Source organism: Lytechinus variegatus, chromosome 1 (genome assembly GCF_018143015.1).
Source record: "Lytechinus variegatus isolate NC3 chromosome 1, Lvar_3.0, whole genome shotgun sequence".
In the NCBI taxonomy this organism is placed as follows: domain Eukaryota; kingdom Metazoa; phylum Echinodermata; class Echinoidea; order Temnopleuroida; family Toxopneustidae; genus Lytechinus; species Lytechinus variegatus.
In genome coordinates this window covers 7431362-7458535 of record NC_054740.1, presented here as the reverse complement: position 1 = coordinate 7458535, position 27174 = coordinate 7431362, and the positions used below count along the sequence as shown (strand labels likewise).

General features: G+C 37.0%; 1 protein-coding gene across 3 annotated transcripts; it reads right to left on the bottom strand.

Annotated features, from left to right (window-relative positions):
* LOC121417809 (UDP-N-acetylglucosamine--peptide N-acetylglucosaminyltransferase 110 kDa subunit-like) lies at positions 1–27174 on the bottom strand. 3 transcript variants are annotated; one of them, XM_041611576.1, is made up of 21 exons: positions 27015–27174; positions 17943–18093; positions 17510–17753; positions 15815–15883; positions 12604–12720; positions 12053–12132; positions 11477–11566; positions 10632–10737; positions 9947–10188; positions 9188–9341; positions 8584–8685; positions 7587–7766; positions 6908–7066; positions 6560–6649; positions 6022–6147; positions 5071–5349; positions 4449–4619; positions 3511–3663; positions 2848–3100; positions 2369–2492; positions 1–1688 (listed from the first exon to the last, which is right to left on the bottom strand). In XM_041611576.1, exons 1-21 carry the CDS (start codon positions 27055–27057, stop codon positions 1493–1495), a joined length of 3129 nt encoding a protein of 1042 aa, XP_041467510.1. In that variant the 5' UTR covers positions 27058–27174; the 3' UTR covers positions 1–1492. The 3 variants fall into 3 exon arrangements, with proteins under 3 accessions (XP_041467510.1, XP_041467574.1, XP_041467621.1); XM_041611640.1 differs by having other exon boundaries at positions 4464–4619; XM_041611687.1 differs by lacking the exons at positions 15815–15883; positions 17510–17753; positions 17943–18093; positions 27015–27174 and adding an exon at positions 14054–14182.

Below are 27174 nucleotides of genomic sequence, written 5' to 3'. Positions count from 1 at the left end.
TTGTGGGATAACAACATTTTTAATATGACATTGATATAGAATGCACATCAGCAAAGTAGCAAACACCCAATCACCTTCATCAAAGCGTAACTTCACTAAGGAGCTAACAACAATTATCACTTTAAAATTAGAAAATTATAGCTCAAACATACGTGACACAAAGCACTTTTCAAAATACCATGAAACTTATTCTATCATCCTTGTCAAATTAAGCAAAAGTGCTTGGACATAATCATGAATATCGTGCACATCGAAACCTGCCTATTTCATTATAGATACATAATTATTTACAAATTTAAATTCTGTACAAAGACCATCTGGTCACCTCCTACAATACTCACTTTTTAAATAAAATTGTAGTGCTTTACTGAATGCCGATTATCAATCATAATTTACAAGAAATATGAAGTGTAGTTTTTTTCCAGCATTATATTATAAACTTCGCCTCGCATCATCAATTTCAGGAAAAAATTAATGTCCATTTTTTTACATTTAAACAGCCTAAATTGTACCGAGCAGGAAATGACAAAACATGACTGAAATTAAATAAACACATTAATGATGAACAAGCAGTTATACATGTGGATTGATAGTGTGTGTGCACCAAAGTAGACAAATAAAATGATATATGGCAACTTCTATGAAATAGAGATCTTATTTACAGTTCAAATCATAGAATACCAAATTAGTCTAATTCAAATTATTTTCATATGATGACAAAAGAGAAATAAAATAACTTATCTTCAATTATTCTCTATAAACAGCTGATAATTTAAATGAAGAAATGTCTTGCAGCAAACTAAAAGAAAATGACTTATATCATAAAATGCTTTCTCAATCTGGTAGTAACCTTGAAGATTTTAAATCATCATTTTTCTTCTTTATTTTTCATAAGTACTTTCACATTCATATCATGAAATTTTCACACAATTAGTTATAACCATACTTTGCAAAATTCACTTGAAGTATGTACCTAAATACAGCAAGCATATTAAACTGAAAATGTCAATTCTTGGAAATGGAATTTTCTCCTTTACTGTCATGCTAATATTGACAGAATAAATAAAATTAATAAAAGGCACAAGATTAAGTGGGATAGATCACGACATAATTATATTTCCATTTCAACAACTCCCATTTTAAATCTTGTTTCAGCAACAAAATGTATTCAATATATATTTTCAATATCAAATAATAATGGTGATGAAACTGGAAATTAATGGAAATTGAAAACACATGTCATAGCTACAACATACAGATCTTGCTTTTACAGAGCTCAATTTCAGGATTCACCAAGTTCTATTCATACATCTGCTCGAAATAATGCGCTGCGAAAAAAATAAATGGTTACTTGCAAAATATATTTATATATGTATAATATTCTAACATGCCTAACAGCAAAGGTACCCGTGCATGTATATGAATTTCCTTTCAGGCCCATAAAAAGGCAGGCGGCCATGGAGCATACCAACTGTCACCAATTATATGTCATTCAATTCTTGATTGCGTCAATTTTTCCATTGATGGGATTCATAGCCGACATGTCTACATGATCACATGGCTCCCCTTTTTCATATTTCTCCCAGAGCTTGGCATAGAGGAGCTCCAAGCTTTGGGCATACATCTTGGTGTTGAAGAGGGGGCTCTCGATGCGCCGTCTCCAAACCTTGGCACGGATGTGCTGACGGCTGAAGGAGATAACAAGAGAATACAGAGGCAATGTTAGAAACAAGTAATGAAACTGTTTTAGTCTAAGATTACTTCAAAATGTATTTTTGAACATTCAGGTTAGAAGGGAAAGAGTGAATAGATCACATTAATACACTGTTGACTCCTACAAAAATGAAAACAAAGACTACTTGAGATTCCATCATTAACATCATCTTGTAATAAAACTTTATCACAGTGGAAATAAATTCTTGCATTTTCAATTCTTATACTCTTCCAGATGAATCTAAAACAAAATAACACACTAAAAGTTTTTAATTTGAGAAGTCTTTATTATCAAGTGCAAATATCAAGTCATTTTACACTTTGCCATGTGGTGTATGTACAACGATCAAATGACAGTCACAAGGGTAATACATTTTCATTCATCAACTCTTCCCAACCTTGAATGTCAATCAAAGGTACATATGCTCCTGATTCATAGGGACCTTTCTGATTTTAATATTCATTCATATCAAAGTATGAAGTGCATATCTATAGTCCCCCAAATGGAATAGTCTTTAAGAGAAAAAAATATATTACAAATAAATCCAGTGTATACAATTAAAGAGAAGATTGCACTTTTTGAAATAGCAAGGTTGAACAGAGAAAGAATATCAATATCACTGTAACAGTAAAAAATGTAGAGCAGCCAACTTACAACTTGATGTCTGTTCCAAGTCTGATTGCAATGTCTTCATATTCTTGCTTGGAGTTGGCAATGAGTTCAGGACAGCCTAGGGTCTGAAGCTGGGAGGCAGCAACACGTGATGCAAGAGTCTCTCCTGAAAACCAGAAGGAAAGCACCAAACATTATAATCTTATCACAATTTGTGGAATTCATTCAAGATACTGGGTGGTTTCAAGTTCAGTGATGGATTCTGGTGAACGTATCGAGTCTGAACAAGCATCAGCTTTTCAACACCAAATTCAAAACAAGTTAGGACTGGAATTTGCATCATGGGGTATTGGTGTTCAATAACATGATTAGTTTCAAAACACAAAACCACTCAATATTTTTCTAAGACATTCAACAAAGTAGTTCAATTTTTGTCAACGATCAATTTGATTTTCATTGACTATAGCCTTTCAGAATACAAACACAACATGAAAACGGAGAGCTTGTTTAACAGTACTTACCTGGTAAAGTGATCATAGGTGTACCTGCCCACAGTACATCCATGCCAGTTGTATGTCCATTGCAGAGGGGCGTGTCCAGACAAACGTCAGCAAGCTGGCCACGTCTCACATGTTCCTCTTTAGATGCTACTGCAGAGAAAACCAAGCTTCCTTTGGGCATGCCTAGCTGTGTGGCAGTGGCCAGTAGGTGAGGTTCACCAGCAGCTGGGAAGCGGAGCAACCAGAGCACGCTGTTGGGTACTTTCTGGATGATCTGTAGCAAGAGAGGAAGGTCAGAGAATTGTCAATTGGTTCACAACATACCAAAGTCTGTGATGAAATGAAAATGTTTTCAGTGGAAGTCCTGTTTAATATAACATAAGAAGTGAATTAACAAGGCTCTGAAACACGAAAGTACAAATATCTTTGCGGGTGTGTGTGTTTATTGAAATGTCAATAAAGAAACAATTGTTTTGACATATTCAGAGTATATTTCACTATATGTTGCAACTTGCTAACTGCCAGCAAACAGTATGGAATATTACTGTAATATTTTAATATAACAGAGTATTTAACACAACTACAATCAAGACTCTTGTCTGGCCATTAACTATCCCGACTTCTCTGTACTAGCTGCAATCATAGCCACTTGTTATAAAACACTCGACAATGAAAGACACTTACATTAACCCACATCCTGAGTGTAGCTGGGTCAATCTTGTAGAGCTGATTGAAGTTACAGAAGACGATGGCATCATCGGGGAGTCCATACATTGCACGGGTCGTGATCAGAGGGTACGACGGAACTTCTTCGCCAGTCGCAGACTTGGGAATCAACTACATGGAGAAATAGAAAAGGGGAGAAAGATATTTGGTCATGACGTCCAATGTAAACAAACTGACTTTCTTAGGGCAATCTTTGGGGATGTTGCAAGAAACTTTAGGTCCAAATATCAATGTGAGTTCTTGTGATTGCATGTCTGCTTCCTCATAGCGTTTATCAGTTTGTATTAAAACTGACCTAATTATCAAATATCTGTAATTGATTCATTTTCAATCATTATCAAATAAATTTTCAAGAACACTCCTTTTTCTAATATCCTCTTTTTTCTTATTCTATTTTTTCTTTTTCTTTTGGGGGTGGGGGGTACTTTACAAAACCTACTTCCTCTATCTGCTATATTAAATCAGCTTTAACATTACAGTGAACAGGGATCATGGGGGGGGGCCTCGTATTTTCAAGGGCTCAGTCTTTTAAGCATTTGGAGGTGGAATTGCCCAAAAGCCATTTTCTCTGCTTCAAAGCATTACCCCCTCCCCCCCCCACAAAAAATCTCAAGAATAATTACGTACCACAGCACAAAGAAGTTTTTCATATTTTCTTCAATAGTGTTCACCATGAAGTGCAACTGCTAAAGTCAGAGATGCCAACAATGCTAGCAGAATTGCGGTATTCCCCAGGCTCATAACACTTTTGCAGAATATATCTCTTGTGCACTAATGCAATCAGGGCAGATCCATATTTTTCAAAGCAACTTGCAGTAATTTGGGCATACAACATTCCCATAATGTGTTAAGAATTGATAGTTGGCATCTCCGATAAGAGTGCATTGTTTTCTAACCTTGTAATCGCCTACCTGTGTGAGAGCAAGTCCATTACACACAGTGACACCATTGATTGTAGCTTGAACCTGGCCAGATTGGACGAGGTTATTGAGAGCTTGAGAGGAGTTGCTTTCAATCACAGGAAAATGAAGCTTCTCACCATTGGGGACTTCCCCATTGACAGCAACCTGGAAAGAAAACGAGCATTTGCAATAGTTGTATTCGGGAACTGAAAGCTCTCGTTTTGTCCTCTGACGATTTTTATCTTGCCATATGTACTGTGAAATTGATGAGACTCACTGGATATATTTTAAAAAAATTGGTGTGACACCAATCTCTTGAAATAATTAGCACATGTACATACTGAATACTTGATACCTAGATACCATTTCATAAAGCTTCTCAGCTCTAACAAGATATAATTCTCTAACTACAGCAGACAGAGACCATGCTTCTCAACCAAAGACTTCAATGAGGTGACAACTTATATGAAGCACCCCATGGCCCCATAACACAAAAGATTAGCGATCATTGACTACAATATTGATCATGAAACTTAAACGTATGTTTAATCACTAATCGTTGCGTTACAGGATCCTGTTTCACAACTAATATAGCAGATAACATGCAAGACTTTACCTTGTCTGAGACACCTAGTTTCTCCAGTGTGGCCTTGAGGTTGATGGAGTTGATAACTGCCACATTGTCCCTGCTGCTACCGCTCTTCACCTCGATCAATGCCTTGTCCAGGAGATGAGGGAACATGTTCCAGTGATCGCCAATGAAGAAGGTATGTCTCATGAAGGCCAGCTTTTCAGAGTACTGACTGGCTAGTTCCATAGGGGATGTGACGGAATCGGTAATCAGGTAGTCCATAAAAGATGCCCCACTGGTTCCTGGGTAGCCAAGCCACATCACCTGTTATGAAAGAATTCATACACAGTGTGTTATCACTACACATACATAGACTAAATGAAAGACTAGGATTATGATTCTTGGTATTAGAAGAGGGGGGGGGGTCATCAATAAAACTCCTAGAAGCAACTGAATTATCAGATCTCATTAAACATATTCTAAATCAGTGAAGACTGATTCTAGTTGTTCGTGAATCATTCCCATTATATATACTCAGTACTAGGTAAATAAAACATGAACTTAAAAAAATAAAGGGAAATATTGAAATACATCACCAACATTCTGTAAGGAGGTACAGGAATGAGATAAGATTCATTTGAATATAATACTTTGGTGCTCATTCTACTGATATTTTTTAATTCTTTGAAGATGAAATCTATATAAATTGCCTTTCTGTCGCAAAGATAAGTTTGATCAGTGTCTATCAAACCCCTTCACTTAACCCTCAGACTCAAAAAAATCTTCTTAAAAAGGCAAGCACAGTCTGGTCTTCTTGTCCTGTCAGCAAAACTCTATTACATGAGGGATCACTGACATAAATGTTCAGACTGATGATGAAACATTAACCAAGCAATCTACATTAACATTAGAGTTCTAAGGATTCATATATTTTGCACCTTGATCATGTTGCAAGTGGATTTGGAAAACTATTTCTATTATTATTATGTTTCATACCTGAATAGGTGCTGGCCTGAGAGCAAAGATTTCATTACGAGCGCCTTTCGTGTATCCATTCATGTTGACCAAGACATGGATTCCATCAGCACTAATACGATCAGCAGCCTTGCCATTGCATTGGATCTGTGACAGATTCAGAAGATACAATTTTAACAATCAATACTAAAAATATATGTAAGCACAAAGTCCTAAAATATTGCAAGATTCTTCATTTGTAAAAGTGAAATAAGTAACTAATCACACTTGGCAGATATTTTACCTCTATATTCAGTTCAAATCCCCACTCATACACCTCCGCAAGTGATTTCAGTTGACTGAAAACAAGCAGCATGTCTTACCTCACAATCTGCACAATTGCAATAACTACATGTTCCCAAGTTTCCCAAGGCAGTTCCCAAGAACTTGATCATTTCTGAGCACTGATCTAAATGTAAACTGCTGTAGTAATAGCTCTAAAGACTCATATCAAATATTCACTTGATATTTAAGTCTATGTTTAGATATTATATTCCTGATAATTTCAAAATGAAGTTACCTGTGATAGGTCAACAAAGTGTTCAGATTCCTTCATTGCTTTCGATCTGAAAGAAGTGTTGTCATCAGGGCTCAAAGCATAACAAAATATCTGGAAAAAAAGATATAACCAAAATATCAATAGAATGAGGAAATAGTGACAATCAAAACAAACTCATCAAAGAAATAGATTGGCAGAACTCCAAATAGGTAGTCCTTAAAATAATTTTGTAAGTCTTTTGGTTAAAGTTCTTAAAAGAAATGTCTGAAAAAATGCTATGTACATTCCAAAAAATCATGCTCTATTCTACATCAGGAGTTCATATAAACATACAGAGACACACAGAATTTGTAGGAGTCTATGCTTTACCTCAACATTCTCTTTATTGTGTTTTCCTGGGATGCTCTGCATGAGATGAGAAGTGGGATGGTTGCCAAAATCTGAGCTGACATAGCCGACCCTGAGCCTACCACCGCTGGCAGTCAGGTCCCTCGGATGGTTGAAGGCAGGTTTATGGAGGACTGTGATCTGCACAAATCAAACGACCAGGTTCAGTAACCACACTTTTTCTCAACGACAACTGTCTTTGAGTAACGTTACTTCTTGCTTTGCTATTTTGATACTATTCTAATCATGAATACTTTTAATACATTAATAAGCACTTCACAGATTATATCCAAAGGAAAGCTCAAAACTATTATTTGTAGCAATTTCATACTCTAGATAGAGAATGAAGTATGTCTAGTCACCATGAGAACCGTTTTATTATCGTTGCACCAAGTACTTTCAAGCAATTCTAGAGTGATACCACAAGACATCAATTGCGCAAAGAAACCAACACCAAAATAACACACAAGTCCAGCAACTGTATGAATTACTACAAATCAAGTTGCCTTTGATTTCTTTCAACCCATATCATGAGATTTAATGAGATTAACTTTGAAAACATGACATTCACACCCTTTCCTTCCATACACATTAATGTGGTCTGAAACAGAGCATGACTAAACAATCATTTGCATTCTGGACCAAGTTCTTAAATGCATACCTTCTCAAGGCACAGGTTACCATGCCTTGCAGCAATGGCTTTTCTGAATCCATGAGATAGCGGGTATAGCATGCTGTGATGGGGATGGACCGATGGAAGCCTGTTCTTCTCTAACTGATCAGCAACAATAGATACAAGTCTCTTCATCCTTGATTCATAGTCTGTCCAGTCACACACAATCTGTTGCAAAATAACAAAGAAAAAACATTTAATGCTCTAGGACATGCTATAAGGTGTTAACACCTCATCCTGAATGCTAACAAGAATCTTTGATATGTAAACACTTTGGATATCAAATTGCTACAGAAGAATTCAAAGAATCTGTTTATATATAAGATGGCAGAGAATCACAATGACAATTTTTGGTGCCTTACATGTACCTATATAATCAAAGGAATCCAGTAGATTCCCCTCTTAATTTTCATAGAGATCTAGACCTCTAATTTTCCTAGAGATCTAGACCTCTAATTTTCCTAGAGATTTAGACCTTAGACCTCTGTTCTTGGTTGAAATAGAAGGTGTCTTGGTCTATGGACCAAGATATTGCAATATTCTTACATCGAAATGCAAAATAGAATTAAGTCTCAATCACCCGCCCCTGTGAAAGGCATTATTATAGGTCCTCACATTCTGAAAGGCTAGGCAGAGGAATGTTAAACAAGCTATGATAATCACTAAAATTGTCTCCAGTGAAGGGCGAAGCAATTGATGTGAATTATAATGGGTCAGATAAAGATTCTGAACATCAAACTTTGGACGGGGTATGCTTTCAGTAAACTAGAACAGACTGTAAAATCTAATCAATCATGATATCTAAATTCAATTGAATAACTTTCACTCTAAAATTTTGAATGGCTCTACGGCTTGAAGCAGCCCCATAACTCGATACATGAAGGATGAACAAAAACATACAACCCATATGTTTTTGTCTTGAAGATATTCAATAATCAAGTATTAGCTTCCAAACAGCAGTAAAGAGCTGCAAAAAATATCTTACTTGTAAGCAATGAGCAAGATTGCAGTAGGCATCAGGGAAGTTTGGCTTCAGTTTCAATGCTGTTCTGTAAGATTCTATGGCTTCTGGTATATTTCCAGAGTCCTGAAAAAAAAGGATATACATATATAAGCAAATCCTCTGAGTTAACTATTGCAAAATAATCATAATTTGTTTTTTCCATTATACTGATATTTGTCAGTGTCATTTTTATCTTTGGTGGTGGCAGTGTTTTTTTATTTGGGGGGTGGTATTTAAAAATCAATTTTCATGTGATTTCATTAAAAAATAACAAAGGGAACCTTGGCCTCATCGTATTTAACATAAATGGAAATACGGCTCCAATATATTTTCTTCCATATTTTCCTGTTTCTACTTACACGGCATAACTGTTAAATACAATAAAGTGCATGGATAAAAGCAGACCCCTCATAGCAATATATATTCCATGAATATTAGGGATAGTCCAGTTTCTCATAATTTCAAACCCTGCTGAGCATCGCATCTGGTCAAGGGAAAATTATGGAAGCATTCATCTCATGGACATGTACGGGACCATCAATCCACCTACAAAATATATAGAAGTTTAGATGGAGTAGATACATACCTTATGAACAGACGCTAGATTACTATGAGCATCAGCAAAGGCAGGATTTATTTGAATAGCTCTTGTGTAACACTGTAGAGCACCTTGGATATCCTGCATCTCCTTCAATGTGTTGCCCATGTTTGAGTAGGCATCAGCAAATGTTGGTGAGATCCTGTAAAACACAAGAGATGTGTTAAATCAATTGATGTTACTTTTGGAAGACAAAGAGGGTAAAACAAAGAGAATGTGCTATTATTGTAATAGACTACACAGATACTAGCTTAGAACCAAGAAACTAGATGTTACCAGAGTACCCCTAATGCCTGACCCAATCTTTACATCAGTCATGTCTGCAAACATCAACCACACTGCATTGAAATTGATATACTTTATGAATGATGTAGCTGCTTTTAGCCAACATTTTATGAAGCCATGACCTTGTGAATAAAAACGGCCACTATGGTTGTATAGATATAGAACAATGTGAACTTATACCTCCTTCAAGAACAATCCCTTTCTACAAGAGTCCAAGATAGTTCAATTTTTCATAATCTCTGGAAAATCATTGAAACAGGCAATGGATCACCTCAAGACTGAGCAAAGAAACATGACCTGCAGTAGTCAATAGTAGTTTCTTTTTGAAGCAATCTGTAGAGATCTTTTGACAAATTCTGGAGTAAAACTGCAGTGGGCCTTTAGGAGAAAAAGTTACAGGTGCCAACTGCAAGTCTGTTTTATAAAGCAAATGAGGAATAGCAAAACAGTAATTAGCCCTACCTGATGGCTTCTTTGTAATGTAGTAGAGCCTCCTGTAATTTCCCTTGCTGCTGCAATACACTGGCAAGATTGGAATGGGCAGCAGCAAACTCTGGGAAGATCTCCAGGGCTTTGCAGTAGAGTTGGATGGAACCCTCCACATTGCCCTGCTCTCTCTTGATGTTTGCTAAGTTGTTCAGTGAGTCTGCGTGGGTTGGACATAGCCTAAGGGCGGTGTTGTAGCAATCCTCTGCCTCAGCAACCTGGAGTGCATGCATATGAGATGCATCAGTGATATTTTTCAAGTTACAATAATCAATGAAGTATTTGTTAATGATAACACAATGAAAAATTCTAGAGTAGAAGAGTAGAGGACTAGAAATAGGAGCAAACAAAAGTCAGTAATTTTTTTTCAAGATCAAATTACATTATCAAGCAAGCTAAGAACATCTCCACATGAAGAGAAGGTAACTCCGCATACATTAACATCTCAACAAAATAATGTTCTCCTTGACAATTATTTAACGAGTCGTAACCAGCACTTGAAGACATGACTTGTGATAAGCGCTATACAAATGTTAAGTATCATCATGTGCACCAATAATTGAGATGTCAAGGCAAAGCCTTGGGTATCCCCAATCTCTGTTGAAATTGATGAGATTTTAAACATCACTCTACTAAATTTCTGACAAGCTTGACGACTTACCTTTCCTTGTTCCTTGAGTGCATTTGCAAGATTGCAGTAAGCATCCGGGAAGTGTGGCTGTAGTTCAATAGCCCTCTTATATGTATCAATGGCTAGATCGATCAACCTGCAAAGATGAAAGACATTACAACAATCTATTCATATATCCAAGTTTTTGTTATACCGGGATTTTTACCTGACTGCTAAGAAAGCACGAATGCCTGTGAGCACGCAACTAGGGGACCACCAGCTTAAGGTCCTCTCCAAGGGACCTGGTAATGCGGATAAATGCCTTACCAAAGGGCACTAGCACACCACTTGGGAATCGAACCCTGGTCACCAGAATCCGAAACCTCCGCTCTACTGACTGAGCTATCGTGCCTCCCCAAATACTTTAAAGTCACAAATTTTCATCTTTCAATCCAATTAAAATAATCTTACAATGTATCAGATGAATGAAATAAAAAAGTGATAGAAATACAACCACAGTCCGATTCATATTTCTTCTTGGTTGATAGGGGAAATGGTTTTGGTCATTTAGATTTAGATGTTCGATTGTAGGGCTGATTTTTATACAAAATATTGATCATGTGTAATCGCTCGAATAATATACCTGATAGTGAAGCTATGTGTTATTATTAAAAAGTCAAGTTTATGCTCACATTATTTTGTATTCATTATGTATATTGTTTGTGTTATGGATTAATTTGTATATATAATTACATATAATTATGTCACATTTTATATTGTATTACTTTGAACAGAGAAATAAAAGCAAACAAACAAGCTTGTGATTAATTGCACAATAACATTTTTCAGTATGTGAGAAATAAAATGACCAGAGTAAAATACTCTGGGAAACTTACCCTTGCTCATAATATACACAGGCCAGGTTTCCATGAACGACCGCATGATTTGGGCTTAGTTGTAGAGCTCGAAGATACGCACCAACAGCTCTGTAGAGAGAGAAAAGTAAGAAATCATTCAGCTTAGACCAAAAAAGGAAATTACATCTTATTATACTTCGTAATTTGCAGTCATTTAACACTCAAATTATTATCAGAATATTAATTGAATCTTAAACCTGCATCACACGATTTTTACATTTATTTTTCTCACACTAGAATAGAGCAGTAGCTGAAGCAACAAAAATCTAATTATTTACAAATCGAATGTAAATTGAGCCATAGTGCAGCATTTTGCATCTTCCAGCCATGGGTTCCAATTGAGGTAATTACTCCAAATTATCACCAGAGCTATTTTAAGTACCCACCATCTATATGTTTATCTTTTTTGTTTGTATTACTTTCACACTTTAGTGCTTTTAAAACAAGTCTCATCAATAAGCAGGAGTGAGCACGAAGTTAACAATCTCTAACTCTTTCCCGAACATTTCTGGGTAAAGACATCAGTGAGAGAAAAGATATTATAAAGAGCCTCACCTGTCAAATATACGAGCCTCCTTGAGAACATTGCCAAGATTGATGTATGCATCAAGGAAGTTGGGGTCCAATGTAACAGCCTGGGGTTCATCGTAAGAATAGATATATATTGTACAATGAGAATTTACAATAAAATGTAAAATGTTGCATTTCATTTCATTTTCACCTATAAGGGTTATGGAACAAATAAGGGAGAGACACCATACTGTGTACTAAATATAGAAATATTTTATCAATGCAGACAGCATGTGAGGTTAGTTTTTTCTTTGTTTTTTTTTTTACATGAAATTACAGCAAATTTCAGAAACCCTCCTTCCCCCCCCCAAAAAAAAAAAAAATATATATATATAAATAAAATCTGACAATGAATCTAACATTTCCTTCGTACAAGTGAACACAATTTTTACATTACAAATAGTTGGAACCCTATTAAACACAAAAAATAAATGTTATTAGTGTACAAGGAGAGTGAGGGGAACAGAATATCAAAGAAACAGAATCTGGTTTTATAGCAAATTAATGTAGAAAAAATTCTGGAAAGAATTACCAACCTTCTCGAAGTGATGAATAGCCAACCATATCTCTCCCTGACTGTTAAAGACACATCCTAAGTTACTCCACGCCACAGCAAAGTTAGGCTGTGTTTCGATAGCTTTCAAGTAGCATGCCTATGGACACACCATGAAGCAAACCAGAAGACAAGGGACATTGCCAGGATAAGCAATAAAGATGAAATACAGGAAGGAGATAGAGAGGGGTGGAGTAGAGAGAGTGGGGATACAAAAAGAATGCCCACATCATTCAAGGGCAAAGAGAAGAAAGGAAAAGTGGGATGACAAAAAGGAGAGGAAAAAAAGCATTAGTTTCTCATCATGACGGGTCTTTCAGCGCAAAGCTTTGAGAATGTGGTATTGTGGTCATATTTGAAAATCAGAGACAAGGTAGGTTAATGGCCTGAAAATTGTCAGAATGCTTGAAGTGATTTAGTGACTGCATGCATTACTGCACTTGTTTTTTTTTTCTCTACCCATCTGATTTTCAGATATGACTACACGCTGGCATGACACGCAGCGGATTAAATGCTGATTTGCCTGAATTTCTTAATTCCCTGGCCCCTCAAACAATGATGTTAGGTTGACAGATCCAAATGCAAACATTTGCCAACAACTGTTTCAAGAGACCCCTCTTGCAATTCGATCTAGGGGAGGGAAAAAAATTAGTTTTATCTGAAACTGGAACAAGAAAACCTGGTTTCATTGTTTGGGCACCATGGAAAATGCAGGCAAACCACGCTATAGCAGCATTTTCTAAGCATACATGAGAGCAGAACAGCCTACATGCGCCACCCTAATAAGCGTGCTAGCGACAAATAGCCAAGAGGCAGCGCATCGAACATAATGCAAGGCTTATGATTAGCATGCATGGCTCTCGCAGCCCAAGACAAATGCTGGATCAAAGGTAAACTTAATGCATTGTAACGACACTTTGTTCAAACTGAAAATGTGCATTCACAGGATGAATGTACATATTACTGAAAGTTACATTAAATAAACCAATGTGATCATGAGAAACCAATCTAGATTTTTAATATCTTTCCTCTCCTCAGTTCTGAATTTACTTACATGAAGTTTTAATCGTTAAAGAGCTCAAGGCTACCTTTGATAGCCGCCAATATAACAGCTTATCTGCAGTATGCAGCGCTAAACAACCACATTCTCGCGTCTCGCACTGGCGCTGGCATGTGCGCATGCGCAAGCGCAAGAACTGCTGCTTGCAAGTGAGCTTGTGTGTGACAGAAATGTTTAGTACAAAAAACTATTTTTTACCTCCAGACGTCTTTAAATACTGGCTTATGATGTTTCAACCTCCAGTTATATCATTTTTTCTTAATGTTTTAATATTGTTATTTTACATATTTTCTCAATTGTTTTTCAGTTTAATAACATATTTCCTCCAGCCACATCACATGTCTTACTGCTTGGCTAACTGTGAAGTAACTACCAAGTCATGAACCAGTATTCCAGGCGTTAATGACATCCACAGCTACACTTGGGTTCCTTGAAGTGGCATCCAGAAGGGCAAAAAGAACAACTTGAATCAACCTATGGCACACAGATGACCCTTTCCGCTGAAAATCTAACCTTCAGAAGTGCATGAATGAATATATAAAAAGAATGAGAGAAGAAAAGAAAAAAAATCTTGAATTAGTATCTGCGCAAATATGAAGAAAAATGACATACAAGCATTGATTAAACTAGAAGATAAAAGGAAAGAGCCAATTCTCAACACAAAGATGAATGCATTAAAATTCAACTGCATCAATAATGCAAGGATTAATTTTCAGAGCCATTTCATGGCTTGTCTATGGGGAAATGTTTTGGTAGCATTGTTAACAAATTTAACACGTTGACATTGACACAATAGCTCGCACTAGCAGAAAATTACTGCACTACAGTGCATATGAGCAAACTGAATGTAATAATAGAATACAAGGGCATGATTACACAGAAAACATCTGTACGTTAACAGTTTTCATCAATTCAGTCCAGCCCACTCCCTAAAATGTTTGTAGAACACTAATTGATTGATGCCTGGTATATTCTTTTATCAAATTCTGTTTGCTCATATTGGCAAGCAAGCTGAATGATGTCCATCTGTTGAAATCTGTTGATTGCATAGCAGCAGCAGCAGCTGTTATCTAATATCTACGCAATTCCATCTCCTTAGGGCAGTGAGTCTTATGTTGGTTATGTATACAACCCAACTTTTACAGCTAATTCACCATTAAGATGTTCTTAAAAATGTTTGAACAAATGATTCCTTCCTTCAAGGAAGTTAATCCATATGTCATTTTAATGAATGTTTACCATTATTTCAAAATTTCTTTCATTTCTCAACATTAAATAAGAATTAAAATTTCATGTTTCATAAAAAAATACTCAGGCACTAAGGAAATAAAATTTTGCAAAGATGGACCAGCTTGGTTGAGATGATTGTAGCTCTGCTTCCAATTCAAGCTGATCCACGCTGCGCTTTAGCGCCCACACAGCGCTGCAGCCAGCACGCAAGCAGCCGGCAAGCAGCCGGCAAGCGAGTAAGCAGATGCAAGCCAGCATTGCACTAAGCAGTAACACCAGCAGCAGTTGCAGCGCAGAAGCCAAGATGAAGATTTGCACAAACCACACTGGAAACGGCTTCCCCACGACGACACGATGATGGGCTTCATGGCAGCGCTATGCAGCAGCAGCAACTTACAGCAGCATGACATGAGCCACTGTCAACCTGTCAACTGGCTACCAATGCTTTCTGGGATCCAAAAGAGAAGGAACCGAGTCTTCAATCTCCAGCCACTTTCACATCCTGTCTTTAGTCTACAGAAACTTAACATCAAAACAATCATCTGACCTGCCATACCCCATGAGATGACATGCAATTGTGAATGGATGAATGAACATTTTTCACGAGCAAATCGGTTAAGAAATAGTCTTACTTGTTACATCTACAAATTAATGAATAATAAAAATGCCCTTTTCAAGATTAAGGAATTTATCTACTCTGAGAATATTCTCAAGGAAAAAGCAACATACTACTGCAAGCATTCTGAGAAATTTTGTTTTTAAGTGAAAAAGAAATAATTTAATTTAATTCTTGTTATTTTTCAATTTTACAACATTTTGTGGTTGCATTATAAGGCAAGGTCAAAATTCTTGCTTGGCAAACAAACCTGACAACAGGCATTGCAAACCTGTGTGGATACCTTACCTTCGCTTCATCCAATCTACCAAGTGCTTTCAGAAGGTTCCCTAGATCACTACGAACACAGTACAGGTCCTGTGAAACAAGTAGAAAAATTTTAAAAAATTATACCACCCATAAAACAAAAAATATTTCACAATCTACAACAGTCCACCAAAACATGTTGAATCGCTATAAAACATGATTTATACAGTATAAATTTGATGAGACTCAAGTGCTCAGACAATTATTCATGATTATCTTTTACACATCCAAATATATTATACATGTAATTGCCATTCTCTTTCACACTTTAATGGGACCCACCACACTTTTCTTTTATATTACCTCACTTTTCATGGTATTGTTATTGGAAAAACAAGACACAAATCTATCGAGAAAATTCAATATAATAATCTGAACATGATAATACTACATCATTTACTTAAGTACCATTCCCACTCTGGACAAAGAATGTTTCAATAAAAATCAAATAGAATGAGACAATTTGACAAATCATTTAACCAAATATAAATAGAGCACCAGCTATTTTGTATTCGCAACTACATGTATTACATTTACATGAAAAAAAAAAAGAAATTGAGTCTTTAACCCTAATTCTCCCAGGGGGGGGCCATAATGGCCCCCCCTCAACAATTTTCGCGATATATCTGCTGCGCAAAATTTTTTCACCTCGCAGCTCACTGACTTTTTACATTCAAGTCTCGCGCAAATTTTGAGACCAAATTTGTGACGCCCGGGTACGCGGTTATGACATTACGCAACATTATGCAAGTGCATTTCAGACACAAAATTGCTCATAAACGTCATTTCATGTACAAATCCAATGCAAATTGCGTATTTAGCCAAAATTCATAAATGTATCATTATTTCTACTTTTACTGATTAAACTTAATTAATTTTGCCTTGTTTATGATCAGAATTATGTCTGAAACAATTTCCATTGAAAAAACAATAAAAAACAAAAAGTAAAAAACAAAGAAATACATAAGAAATTCATAAAACAATAAAATACATAAGAAATTTATTTCCAAACCAAAGTTTTTTTGAATTACGATTGTTAAGAATGCTACAAAGAAAATTTTTACCAAAAATTAGCATTCTAGGAGCTTTATTTAGTGAATTAGAGCAAAAAGTATGATTTATGCATAAATTAGCATAATTAATTCATATAAAATAAAATCTCATTATTTTGGAAAATTTAACCATACAGCCTTGTAAATTACATCGCACACTACCAGTGTGCAAATTTTTGCGTCGCTCGCGCGATCGGCGGCCGAGATCTTAAGGGGGCCATAATGGCCCCCCCCCCCCCCCCCGGGAATGACAAGAATCAAAATACCCCGGGAGATTTAGGGTTAAGGTACAGGAAAAATATTACACAGGGGCTCTGGGTAATCTTGCCCTGAAATACACAAAAGAGCCTAAAACTTTATTTAAACACCCCATAAAAATCTCCATTCACTGAAATGTTAAAGCATACCTAATGTTGCAGATTTAGGCAAGAGATTGCAAGTGACCCCCACTCCCCCCCCAAAAAAAAAAAACATTTAATAATTTTGTGAAATCAATGAAAGGACACATTGTACATCCATCACACCAAACCTGCCAAATATAGTAAAATGCAACCAATGGTGGATGATCATCTGAACAAGATAAACACTTAACAAGACATGCAAATAGATGAAGACATTTCTTTACCGGGTTATACTGCAGAGCTGTGACATATGCCTGGACGGCTCCTTCCATATCTGCTGCTGCAACCAGAGCTGCAGCAAGATTAATGTAACCATCAATGAAGTCCGGTTTTAGTCTCACCGCATGTCTGTAGTTTTCAAGAGCTTCTTGAAGTTGACCCTTCTCTTTAAAGACATTCCCCAGATTTGAGTATGCTTCCGCTAACATCGGATTTTGTTTTATTGCTAGAGTACTAAAGTGTGCTGACCTATACAAAAAGACAAAGGGAAAAAAATGTGAGAGAGGATTATTCACTGACCTCCTCATGTATTTACTTAAAAACAGCAAAGACTTTCCTCATCCAAGCTCAAACCTCATCTTGACAAACTGTGCAGGCATAGAATTAATCAGGTTGACCGCCTTTCCCATTCTAACAAAATTCACAATATATACTTGCCTGTCTAATCTCCTGCACTGGAAGTGTATTGAGCTTAGTAGAAGTAATACTCCAGTGTTTTCTGGCTCTTGTCTCCATAACTGCATACAATGTTTCTCTGCATTTTCATAATCTCCAGCTTGGTATTCTCTGTGAGCAAGCTCCGCAAGACCTGTATCAATTGCAAGTAAAAAAAGTAGGATCAATAGAGAAATTTTCCTAGCATTTCATAGTCAATATTTTCTTCAATTCTGAAGTTGTGAAATTGCTACACAAATGTCCTTTGTTGTAGTTGTGCAAGGGTTTTGTTGATCAACAGGCCCTCGGGGCCTGTTACAGAAAGAGTTGCAATTAATCGCAACTCTAAAAATCATTTTAACACAACTCTTTCTGCAGTGGGCCCCAGGTTTGGCAAAGGGGCCACTTATGGGACAATTACACAGAATAATGATATTTGTATGAAGTCTTCACTATTTTAATCTTTTAAGAAATACGTCACATTCACAATTTTTTCTTTCTCTCCCTAAGTTTTCGTCTTAAAAACTGTATTTGAGAGTTCTGTGTAAGCATGGAGGTAATGCTTACGTCATTAGTGGCTGGTTGGTTGTTTGCTAATATGGAATTGAGGGGGGTTGTATGTCTGTCTGGTGTAGATGCATATGAGGATTTTGTACGTGTGTGATTTGTATGGATGCATGGGTGTTGGTGCAGGTGCATAAGATGGACTCTCTTGTCTTGTCGGTGGGGCGGCCAGCTCTGTGGCCGGACCTTCCATCTCTGCCGGGGCTAGACTCGATAAGCTATACTTATTCTAGCCCCGGTCACATTATTTACAAATGTATTTCTATTTCAATTTTATCAAATGTTTCTCTTTTATATGTACATGGAACAAATTTTTTTGTAATTTTGTGATTTTCTGTAATATTATGTATCATTTTTAATGTGAAATAAAATCGCACAATTTCCATGCTGTTGCCAAGCAAAAGTTTTCTTTTCATAACATTTTCCAGTTTTTTAATGAATTCTTGTTTTAAAAATGAAATCAATATTGTAGAAATGTCGGGAAATGAAGTTGAATCCCATGTACATGATTTAGCCTTTAGGGCTAGATCTTTTAGAAGTACATTCCTGAATCTCGGGGGCGAAAGTTAACAATTACAGGTTTTTTGGCGGTACCGTACATGTACATGAATGCAATAGAATGATCACTCTTGTCAGGTGAGTATGCCTTACACGGAAGGTCCTGGGCTCCCTCCCGCTATGCGGGCGGGAGTTCCCTGGGTTACCAACCGGCAAGAGCCCCGGCCCGGTGCGTAGCGAGAAGGAGTTTCGTCAAATATTACTTCAGCGATGAAGCGATGTTTGCCGACTACTTCGAAATCCAGGGTCAAACAGTCTGTTGTACGAGATTAGTACATACTAACCTCGTAGTAATGTGTGAGTGCCCCCGGCCAAGCGCCGACGCAGCTTAGCTCATCAGTTAATAGCCTAGTCAGCTAGCAGTAGAGGCGCACGGCCAATATTGGAGACTGTCTCCAATGTGGGAGATTATCTCCAATATCAGAGACTTTTGTGAAGAATTTGCGTATCCAATTTCAGAGACAGTCTCCAATTTTGGAGACCAATTTCCTTTGTTTACATTTGCGGCAAAAGGATTACCTTGGCGGCAAATAAAAATGTGATAAGCAGATTCCTCATAAAAAATTACCCCTTTTCACCGTCTACTTTAAAAATTTACCGTCTACTTTTGTAGAAAAAGAGAATTTGCTGTTAAACAGACGACCGTTTGTAACAAGACAAGAAAAGCAAGGAGAGAAGACGGTGAGAATGAAATTGAAACGATCTAAGGATATCAAAGGGGTTTAGAATGTAAGAATTTTATGAAGAAATGAGGTTATTTTGATCGTGATATAGACGGTCAGACCTACATACGTGTTTTACTGTTATTACTGGCGGCGTGTGGCGGTATCCACAGATAGGTGTTCTGGATATAACCACACGCGTGTGGCTGGATGGTAAAGACACACGCGTGTGGCTGTATACACTGCCTTTAAAAAATACTTCCCCAAAACCCCCTTCTGTCTCTCTTTTTTCTTCTTTTTTTCTTCTAACTTCCGGTGGGAACTTGGATTCGAACCTCTCGCTGCAGAACGAAGCATCTCCAGTCTGTCGCCTTACTCACTGAGCTAGCAGGAATTGTTGAAAGCCATGGGTTTCATAACAATTATCAACCGATATTACGACTAGTCTACTCTCCAAGAGTATTGGGTATTTATTTTTCTGACTAAATAAACCGATTTACACACACTCAAATTTTTGACGGAATAAAGCCATATTTTGGTATGTATCCGACTTTTCCTTCTTAAATCTCTTAGATATATGTTAGATAATTCTTGATAAACCTTCTCCATATTTTTTTTTTCAATTTTAGTGGAGGGGACATATGGAAGTCTTGCCGTACTTTTCTTCTAAAATCTCTAGCCCTAAATCATGTATGGTCAGTTCCCCCATGTCTGCGCGGTCTCCCAAGTCTGCGCACCCGCGTATCTGCGCGATTCTAGTAAAAGATACGCAACGAGCACAAACTTTACACATGCAATACATAGAGGTATTCATAAAAAGATCCGACTCAAAATGGTGGGAAAATGATGAATTTAGGGCATTTCATGTGACGGCCTCAAAGTGCAGCCTTTTTCATCAAAATCCCCAAATCGTGTGCAAAGTGAATGAGTGCGCAGACATGGGGTAGGCCTACCATTTTTTTTTTCAATCTGAAAATGACTGCCCGAGGTTTTTTCAAGAAAACCTTAAATTTTCTTTCATTTTTTAATGAGAAATCTGGTACACTTACTCTTAACAATATCAGGAACACTATGAACCAAAAGATTTTGTGAAATAAGAAGAAATTAAATTTAAATTCATGTTAAATCTTAACTCAAATTGTTAGGTGCGCAGACTTGGGGCCCACCATTATACATGGGATGCAACTTCATTTTTGACATTTCTGCGCCATCGATTTTATTTTCAAACACGAATTCATACAAAAAATTAGAAAAATATGACAAGACGGAAGAGACTTGCCCGATGGTTACGCCGCCATCTTGTTTCATATTGTTCTTCGCCAACGTTACAGACGCAAGCGTCGGGTAACGTTGGCGAAGAATAAAATTGGCAGTGTATACAGCCACACGCGTGTGTCTTTACCATCCAGCCACACGCGTGTGGTTATATCCAGAACACCTATCTGTGGATACTGCCACACGCCGCCAGTAATAACAGTAAAACACGTGTGTAGGTCTGACCGTCTATATCACGATCAAAATATTAAACCTCATTTCTTCATTAAATTCTTACATTCTAAACCCCTTTGATATCCTTAGATCATTTCAATTTCATTCTCACCGTCTTCTCTCCTTGCTTTTCTTGTCAAACAGTCAAACGGTCGTCTGTTTAACAGCAAATTCTCTTTTTCTACTTGTGTCGATTCTGGCTTCCTTCGCGGTACGGTGGCAGACCCATACAGCGTTAGCGCAGCGCAGTAGACATATACAGTTTGGGTTACGTTTACGTTTGGTATGAATAATTTTCGTACCAAGCGTTAAGCATGCACGAATCCCGAGTTTCGTACGTACGCACGTACACGCACATCCTAGAATGGAGCCGGTCAATTCCAGCCAAATGTTGCATTTTTCCATTTTCAAAAAATTATTTTCTGAGCAATTTTGTTCATACTGTTTATAAGTATACAGTTTAAGGTTTACAAAAACACACTTATATTTACTATACCCTCATTCATTCATAAAATACGCAATGTGCACTCTGTTGCATTTTGGTACTAAGATTTCATAGAAAGTGTACAACTTTCACCCATCCCTGGCTCCTGGCAAGCAAAGGGTGCTGATGAAAAATTCCACTGTCCATGTGACCTCCAAGCAATAATTTACCATTAGCTGTATTGTTTTACACGCTGCAGTGAAACTGTGAGGCACAAAATACATTTCAAGGTGTGTATGTTTGATGTCCCATAAGTCACAGTTTTGAGCATTAAGTTTCCCTCATATGCTGCCATAGACTCCTGCAGACAAGTATTGGACTTTTTTATCTACCATAGTACATGCTTGCATCAACAAATCAAGCTGCATCTGTATTGGACTTGAAATAGCTATACTGGGGGGACATACATTTAAGTCCCATAAGTCACATGTCCCATAAGTCACATATACAGTCCGTAAACCATGCCACCTTAAAGCTGTCCATGACAGCAAAGAGAGAGACAAGAATGCTTAAAAGCTGGAGAACAGTATGCTGACTGTCAGAAAAAAACAGTCTGAATATCATAGGCAGTGCATGGAACAACAAAAAAAAGTTTGCATTGTGTGCCCAGTCCAGAAAGGAGAAAACTGAATATGATCGCTAAAATGCAAAGCTGAGTGCAGGTAAATTGGGTTTGTTTCACCCTAGCTTTTATTCATTTTTTAGGTCCAGATCACTCTCTTGGTTTTCTTGTCCCCTTGGAGTATGCATCCACTGTTTTACATATGATATGAACTTGGTATATACATGTAGTTCCATGGAAACTATTAAAACCTATGTCAATGTCCCATCAGTCACAAATTTTGTAGATGGGCGACCCTCTGGATCCTGTCAAAATACATGTAAGAGCACCAGTCCTCAGATGCATTTAAGGCTACCATGAGCAGAGCTATTAAAGCCCCTGTAAATGCCAAAAAATTGTTCAGAAGCTTGCAATCAAGTTTTCTCAGAATCATTCCTGCCCCTGTCAATAGAAAGGAACATGCGCATTTAAGGAGGACCGAAGTGTGATGTCACAATTAAGCCTGAGTCATATCGATTATTTTGAAAACCGGTGTTCGACAGCTCTAATTCGATCGAACATCGATGCATCGAATATTGAAGGCGGGGAAAATTTAGTCTTGTTTTTGCGTCGATGCGATGCGCTTTGCATATGCACTACACACTGACGGTATGCGCTGGCGTTGGCCGGGTGAGCGTTGCACAAGCAGATGACAGAGCAAAGTTCGTTTGTATTTTCCATGATCACAAAACACACAAAAAAAGGCCGGGGACCAAAGCAGAATTCTTCCCAAAATATCTTCAACAATGATATTTGCAGATGACAACATATAAGTTTAAAATGAAACAATAATAAAGACATGAATCACGCAGAGTCGATCCGAATGATTTTCGGTCGACTAGCATTCGCAGTCCATTCACCAGCCCCGTCCGCAGCTCCGTACACTCACTCTCCCGAAACGACAGGCGTGCTTGACGTCAGCGCCAGCAAACAATTGCAATCAACGGAGAGCGCTGTAACTTGCCTGAGATTGTGTAGTTGGATCCAAAATGAGCTCCAAATAAATTTATGGGAATAAATACGTAATTTTCTCTGGATGGTCATTTGAATTGCTATTCAATGCTGATATAACGATTGTGAGGAAAGATTGTGGAATATGAGTTATGACGATGTTCGAGAATTAATCCTGATAATGACAATCCAGTTTTTTAGACGCAATTGAGCATGCGATCAAAATAAATACGAATGTTTCGAATCGAGCCCTAAATTCATCTAAATTATTACGATTTAACAAGATTTTATGGTCATACTAAGAAAATTGACGATGTCAGCAAAGTATGTTATGTTCATATGGAAGAAATAATACTGGGATTATTTCTATTTTATATCTCTGGACGTCTCCTCCAAGCTCCGAGAAAATAAGCACAATGCGCATGCGTGTTTGATGACGTATGACATATTTTCCCATTCATGAAATCAGAGCCCAAAGTTGGGCAACTAGCTTCAAATTGATGGGAAAAAATATCAAACGCAATTTTCTCTGTTTTGTCATGTAAAATGTTATTATATGGTGATATTACGAACTTGAACAGAGTTTTTGCATGTAGACAATGTTCGAGAATCAATCCTGACGTGATGATTATTTTTTTTAGACAAGTGCACTAGCTCGACTCAAGAAGTCAAGTCGATCGTCATGAGATGTCCGCCATTGAAAATTGAAACGAAATACAAACGTTTCACATCAAGCTCTAAATTCATATTAATGATTATCATATGCAAATTATTGTTAAATATTACGATTAAATAATGTTCTATGGTCATGATTTTAATATTGTTCATGAAAGCAAGATTTATTTTACGTTGATCGCGTCAATTTCCGGCCATTTTCTGGTTTGATTAAAGAACAGTACTGCGCATGCACGATCGATGGCCATTCCATTCATGAATTCATCGTGCATAAATTATCTCGGCACGAGCAGACGAGTAAGACTCGAACTATGATCGAAATAAACTTCAAATTAATGGTGAATAGCATCATAATTACTCATTCGGTTTCATTTTGGGGGCAATAGAAATCAAGTAAGTAGTAGTAAAGTTGGACATTACTGATTTTGATGATTGATTGTGTAAACCAAACGAATCGGCCGGCCGACGTATTTTTTTTTTTTTCGATGCACCGATTTTGCAAAATCTGCACCGGTGTTCGATGACATCGATCGAACACCGATTTTAAAATCGATTCGACTCAGGCTTAGTCACAATGTCATGAACATCGAATCGGCCGGTTCTAAACCTAGTCGCAGCTGCATGATCGTCTTACACATTTGTGTTTGCAAAAATGGTGATGTGTGTGTCCCTGGTTGTTACCATCATTCTGAGAGTCGGGCACTGGTTCATAAAGCTTTTCGTTACTTAAGAGCGACTTTAAGAACGACCAATGATCCTTGTGGTAAATGTCATCATAAATTGGCAATGTTTTAGCATATATAAGAAAGGATCATTAGTCATTCTTAAAGTTGCTCCTAACTGACAACAGCTTTATGAAACGGCCCCAGGTTATTTTGTTTAGAACCAGGGTTACCAGGCCGCCATCACACCATGACAACTGACATCATCACTTTGGTACTCTATAAATGATGATGTCCTTTTAATAATACAGACATTTAGAATTTCTATGAAAGAGATGACATATCAGCCCAAGCAGCTGGCAAAAAAAGAAGTTGTGATAGAGTGCACCCCCATGATATATTTTTTAACCAACATTTTTTGTAATGCCTGAAGTCTATAGTTAATGAATTTTGATGTTCCCTTTGTCAAATCGTGTCCCATGGGATTCCAAATTGGCAATTTTTGGTGGCCATCGTGGATTTTTCATGAAAATCAATTATTTTCATATTTTTTGCACAGACAATGGTAAAATCTTCCATGTAAATGAATACACATTTTACTATACAAGTATACATGTACATGCAGTTTAGATAGTAGAAATCGATTGCAACCGTTTTCTAGACAGTCCAGTTAATTAATTTTTTTAAAAGAATTTATGCAAAAATTTTAATATTTTTGTCAAAAATTTGCCTGTGCACTGATATCCATCTGTTTTATCATAAACATCAACAACTAATGAAAAATATCAGCATTTGACACAAAAGAGAATATATTAACAAGAATATTGATATACTTCATGACAGCATTAATGTCTTAATTTTCTTACATGTATACACTGTAAAGGTCATTTTCTTAATACCATACTGTACGAGACAGATAGAGAAAAGCAACATTTATTTGCCCCATCTGTAACAAATATGTCCTATCATTATGTCCCATCAGTCACAATGGAAAGTGTGTACATTCTTTCTAATTGTTCATTTTTCATCTGTTTGCTAAATATTTATGATTGTAATTGTTTATTGATTATTTTGTACTTAATATTTGATTACAGTTCTTAAAACTTGATGACAAGTTAGGAAGCTTTTTTTTGGTTAATGTTCCCTTTATATAAATGAAGTGCATGAAAAGATGTTTCTGCCCTTTGTTGAATTTATTTCTGACACAATGGCATGAATTATTAAAGGTGTCATCTTATTAGGGAATATTTATTCATGCTGAAATTAAGTTTGACTTAAAAAGTCATCGAGAGGAAATGTAAATTCCATGAAATTAGATAGGGTCCCATCAGTCACGTTCACTTGTCCCATAAGTCACACACGATTGCACACAACTACTGAAACAAATGAAATGAATCAAGTCCAATTCAAGTACTGTTAGTGAGCACTATCACTGGTTAATCTCCAAGTCCAAATTTAAAAACATTGTCATAAAACTGAGATAGATATGGCACTTTGAACAAAAGAGCTCAATTTGTGTGGTCCATCGATGTCCCATAAGTCACAATGACATTTCTGACGATATAGCACCCTATGCAACCAAGCTGAAAGCATACATTTTTGTATATAGTAAGTTTCAATATTCTTCTTACAGTTTAATAAAGTAAATCCATGTTTGTGCAGCTACTATTTCAGATATGCACCTCAGTTATGTGGAAAAAAGTATCAAATGTCCCATAAGTCACAATGGAATTGACCAGCCTAGCGTCAGTAGAGAATCGACACAAGTAGAAAAAGTGTGGAAATTTGCTATTTAACAGGCGGCCTTTTGTAACGACAAGAAAAGCAAGGAAAGAAGACGGTGAGAATGAAATTGAAATGATTTAAAGAAATCAGAGTAGTTTAGAATGTAAGAATTTAATGAAGAAATGAGGTTATTTTGATCGTGATATAGACGGTCAGACCTACATACGCGTTTTACTGTTATTACTGGCGGCGTGTGGCGGTATCCACAAATAGGTGTTCTGGATATAACCACACGCGTGTGGCTGGATGGTAAAGACACACGCGTGTGGCTGTATACACTGCCAATAAAATTAGTGGAGGGGACATATGGAAGTCTTTCCAAAAGTAGAAATCTTGAGGGCGAAAGTTTCAGGTTTTGGCGGCCTACACACACGTGAATGGATAGGGATACCTGGCTTCATTGAGAGTAACCTTACGTCAGTAAATGATTTTTACTCTCTAGAAGCCGCCTGGCTACACACACCTAGGCCCACACATATCTTGCTCACTTCTCAATCATTGCACGCACACCGGCGTTTTCATCATGCAATATTTTGGACATGATTTCATTGTCATTCCGGGTCTGACCGGTTTTCAACTTCAAAATTGGCAAATCGCACTCACAGAAGCGCTCAACATACTAGTTTGTTAATAAATTCGACTTACCGCCAGTATTAGAAGAGGTCGTTGTAGTTGTGGAGTCCCCCATTCTCTCTAGTTTCAGAAATATGGAAAACAGAATTCCTTTTCCAATCCCAAAATAACAAAGAGATACGCAGATCCTAAACTCACATCGCAAATGAAAATGGCGACCTAATTATGTATG